We start from the raw sequence: 4,049 nt of genomic DNA, 5'->3' as shown, positions 1-4,049 counted from the left end.
CTTTTTCGTTGAAAGTTTTGGGAGGTAGGATAAAGGTGTTTTGAACTTTTGAGCGAGTTTAAACAGGTTTCCAAATGTTTTGGTGTTAAGATTTTGGAGAATAGGCGTAGGTTTGAATTTTCCGGTGGATATCCGAGAAGAATCCGGCCGTTTTGAATATTTTATTTGATTTTTGGGGTTTTTTTCTTTTGGATTGGGCCAGAAAGAAGAAGTCGGCTTAGGTGTTGTTTGGGTCGGTCGGTGCGTCTGACCGAGTGACGAGGAGGCGTGCGGTGGTCTAGGGGATAGGTCACTCAGGGCGAGTGAGTTTAGGTTGAGGGGTTAGTGATCGAGGTGAGTAGACGGCTAGGATTAGGCTTGAATTGGATCGGTCGTTCGGGGCGAACGAGTTGGTGTCTTTGAATTTGGCTGAGGTTCGTTCGGTTGGATAGGTCGAACCAGANTTAATTATATCGTACGTTAATAAATGCATTTATATGATTCCCAGCAACGGTGGTTATGTCTGGTGGCCAAACCCAATCGATATCAACTCTTGTTGCTTCACACATTTTATAACACAACCTCCTTTTCTTCTTTTCACTTTTCATTATCTAAAGATCTACACCAAAATGGTTGGAGAATCAAGAAAATGGATGATCCTAATAGCAACAATATGGATACAAGCATTTACAGGCACAAATTTCGATTTCTCATCTTATTCTTCAACACTCAAATCGGTTCTTGGGATTTCTCAGCTTCAGCTCAACTATTTGTCAGTCGCTTCAGATTTGGGAAAGGCTTTTGGTTGGTGCTCTGGTGTCTTACTCCTCTATTTTCCTTTGTGGGTTCTTATGTTCATGGCTACTTTCACGGGACTCCTTGGTTATGGTCTTCAATGGCTTCTCATTCAAAAACTCATCGTTTTGCCTTATTTTCTGGTTAGTCTTCTATCTCCTTTAAATTTCATGAATGAATCTTTACTACGGTCGTTTCTTTTCTTTTTCTTTCTGGGCATTTGCTCCTATTCCTTATATTTGCTTTTCGCTTCTGAAAGTGCTTCTGTTTCCTTCGAGTAAATACGTTTGTTTTAGACTATTTTTGGTTTGCTTAAAAGTAGGTTAAAATTTTTCCTTCCTTTAAGCAATTATATTTTGTGAAACAAACACATTTAGTGGACCTAGAATTACCTTTTTGTAAGGTAAATAGGAAATATAATCTTAATTTATGTATCATCAATTAATTTTTGTTTATTTTGAAAGCTAGAGTTAGGTGCCTAACCTCCAGTAATGTCCTTGTCAAATCATAAAACGTCCACTAACATTTGGTGTTGCACAGATATTATCATTATCTTCAATTATGTCTATGTTTTACATAATAAAAATGTGTTTTAGACCTCCAATGCAATATCTTTGCATATATTAAACAAAAAGCAAGTGCATATCCACAATTGAAGTTACAAATAATTTACTATAATAAACAATATTGAATGGGGAAGGCTCCTATTTGAATTTTGAACTCAATCATTAATATCCTCATTACATTTACTACTACAACTGCCTTGCTAATGAGAAATATAGACATCATTCAAAATATGTATCTACTTCATGCCATAATCCATTAGGAAAAGAAACAAAAGCTAGTACTAAGAAGTGCTTTTTCTTAATTCTATTTGTTGACATGTAATTCTTTGGCAGGTATTTCTACTATGCCTATTGTCAGGGTGTAGCATCTGCTGGTTCAACACAGTATGCTTTGTTTTATGCATCAGAAATTTTCCAACCAACAGGCCACTTGCATTGTCCCTCTCTATCAGTTACAATGGTTTAAGTGCTGCTCTTTACACTCTTATAGCCAAAGCAATAAACCCTGAAGATGACACCATTTACCTCCTCTTGAATGCCCTTATTCCTCTCATCACATCCAGTTTAGCACTCATCCCAATCCTCCGCCAACCTCCCTCGCAGCAACTCTCTACTGATACCGCTGCCCGTGATTCCTCCATCTTTTTCATTCTCAACATTCTAGCTGTTATAACTGGTCTATATCTTTTACTACTAAACACACTATCCTCCGATGCATCAACTTCACGTGTTCTCTTTGTGAGGGCTCTATTTCTTTTATTCCTACCCTTGTGTTTACCTACCATTGTCTATGCTAAAAACTGGGCTTGTCGAAGCATCCCCACAAGGTTCCATTTTGACAGCCCAAGCTTCAATTTGGTTGACATCGACAACCTTCAGCTCCATAAAGAGCTCATTGGAAGTGAGCAAAGTAATGCCTTAAATATTGTTGGTTCATATGACTCAACTGAGAAAGAAGAATATTTTGGAAAAGTGGTGGAGAAGGACAGGTTAATATTACTGGGTGAAGAACACCTAGCAAGATTTCTAGTGCGAAAATGGGATTTCTGGCTTTACTATTTAGCATATTTTTGTAGTGGGACAATTGGGCTGGTTTATAGTAATAATTTAGGGCAGATTGCAGAGTCACTTGGATACTATTCCCAGCTAAGTTCTCTCATTACACTCTATTCCACATGTTCATTCTTCGGTCGTTTGCTCTCAGCTGCACCTGATTTCCTACATGGGTACGTAACTACTTAGACAAAATCATATATATTATGTTTATAAGTCTGACTACAAATGAATGAATTCTAATCAACTGCCTTCAGAGTTCACCAAATAAAGAGGAAATAAAATCCTGCAAAAGTTCCAGGCATTTTGCATGGATACTAGAGTTATTCTTGCAGTTGTTCATGAAGGCTCTCATTAGAATATAATCTGCATTGACATTTCAAATTATTCTTAAACAAAGTTTCTTAACAATCCTCACACATTTTCTAAACTGATATTGTTCACAACGACATTAGATTTTACCAAAGGAAAGGAATATCTTGCAGAATTTCCAGGCAATTTGAAGGATATACTCATATATGCCTAGAAAATAGTCCATAGTGTATTGGTTCATCATAGAGGGCATATATATATATATATATATTTTTTTTTTTCTATTTCTGATACCTAGAAAATAGTCCATACTCTATTTGCTCATCATAGAGGCATCATTAGAATTCATGTTCTGTAAGGATTTGAATATTCAAGTTGCTCCTATATATTTTTTGACATACTAAACAACAATCTGAAGCTTGAAAGTCTAACCAATGCAGCAAGGTGGATTTTGCAAGGACAGGTTGGCTAGCAGTCGCAACACTAGCAACACCTATTGCTTTCTTTTTGCTAACTGCATCAGGCAGTGAGGTCATATTGCGCACTTCAACAGGCCTGATAGGGCTAAGCTCTGGATTCATGTTTTCTGCAGCTGTATCAATCACATCAGAGCTCTTTGGACCAAACAGCGCCGGCATCAACCACAACATCCTCATCACCAACATCCCCATTGGATCACTCCTTTATGGCCTTCTTGCAGCTCAAGTCTATGATGACAATGCAGGAAGTTCAATACAGGAAAGCTTGATGCATGAAGCATCAGTGTGCATGGGGAGGCAATGTTATCTGAAGACATTTATATGGTGGGCATGCATTTCCTTGTTAGGCCTTTTTTCCAGTTCTGTACTTTTCCTAAGGACCAGGCCTGCCTATGACCGATTAGAAAGGAATCGCAGTTTTCTTAGCTTGTACACATAACGCCAAATTTGTATAACTTAATTTCAATATCAATAGCAAAAGAAAATGCATTATATTAATTGCATAAACTACAAACCCAACACATATTATCCACCGCATAAACTATTTGCTCGATATCTAAAATAACATAAGAGAATGTGTAATATGGATAGATTAGTTGATAAAGTTAAGATGTATATCTTTCCAATACATCATAATGAAGGAAATTACAAACAAGAGACTAAAACTAGAACCCGACACAATAGAGCGCATCCTCATAACAAGTTATAATACATTATAGAGCGCATCCTCGTCGAAAAGTTAAGATATATATCTTTTCAATACATATAAGTTTACAAACAAGAGACTAACACTAGGACCCGACACAGCAAAGTGCATCCTCGTCAACAGGTTATACTACATTACAGAGTATCTAAACCACAGTTT

At 37.1% G+C, this 4,049-nt stretch overlaps 1 protein-coding gene across 1 annotated transcript; it reads left to right on the top strand.

Moving 5' to 3' along the window:
• The first annotated feature begins 514 nt into the window (after nucleotides 1-514).
• On the top strand, nucleotides 515-3,666 carry LOC116139064 (protein NUCLEAR FUSION DEFECTIVE 4-like). Its single transcript, XM_031424737.1, has 3 exons — nucleotides 515-917; nucleotides 1,674-2,566; nucleotides 3,146-3,666. The coding sequence occupies exons 1-3, from the start codon at nucleotides 609-611 to the stop codon at nucleotides 3,621-3,623; spliced, it is 1,680 nt and encodes a 559-aa protein (XP_031280597.1). The 5' UTR covers nucleotides 515-608; the 3' UTR covers nucleotides 3,624-3,666.
• Nucleotides 3,667-4,049: the final 383 nt, after the last annotated feature.

Source organism: Pistacia vera, unplaced genomic scaffold (assembly GCF_008641045.1).
Source record: "Pistacia vera cultivar Batoury unplaced genomic scaffold, PisVer_v2 Contig347, whole genome shotgun sequence".
NCBI classification, from domain to species: Eukaryota; Viridiplantae; Streptophyta; class Magnoliopsida; order Sapindales; family Anacardiaceae; genus Pistacia; species Pistacia vera.
Note: the sequence above shows the minus strand (reverse complement) of the source record. Positions and strands in the feature narration are given on the sequence as shown.

Bases quoted from the DNA above. Each gene is read 5' to 3' on its own strand.
- LOC116139064 (XM_031424737.1), top strand. From the start codon at position 609: ATGGTTGGAGAATCAAGAAAATGGATGATCCTAATAGCAACAATATGG. The intron at 918-1,673 runs GTTAGTCTTCTA...ATTCTTTGGCAG, and splicing joins TCGTTTTGCCTTATTTTCTG to GTATTTCTACTATGCCTATT. The intron at 2,567-3,145 runs GTACGTAACTAC...TAACCAATGCAG, and splicing joins GCACCTGATTTCCTACATGG to CAAGGTGGATTTTGCAAGGA.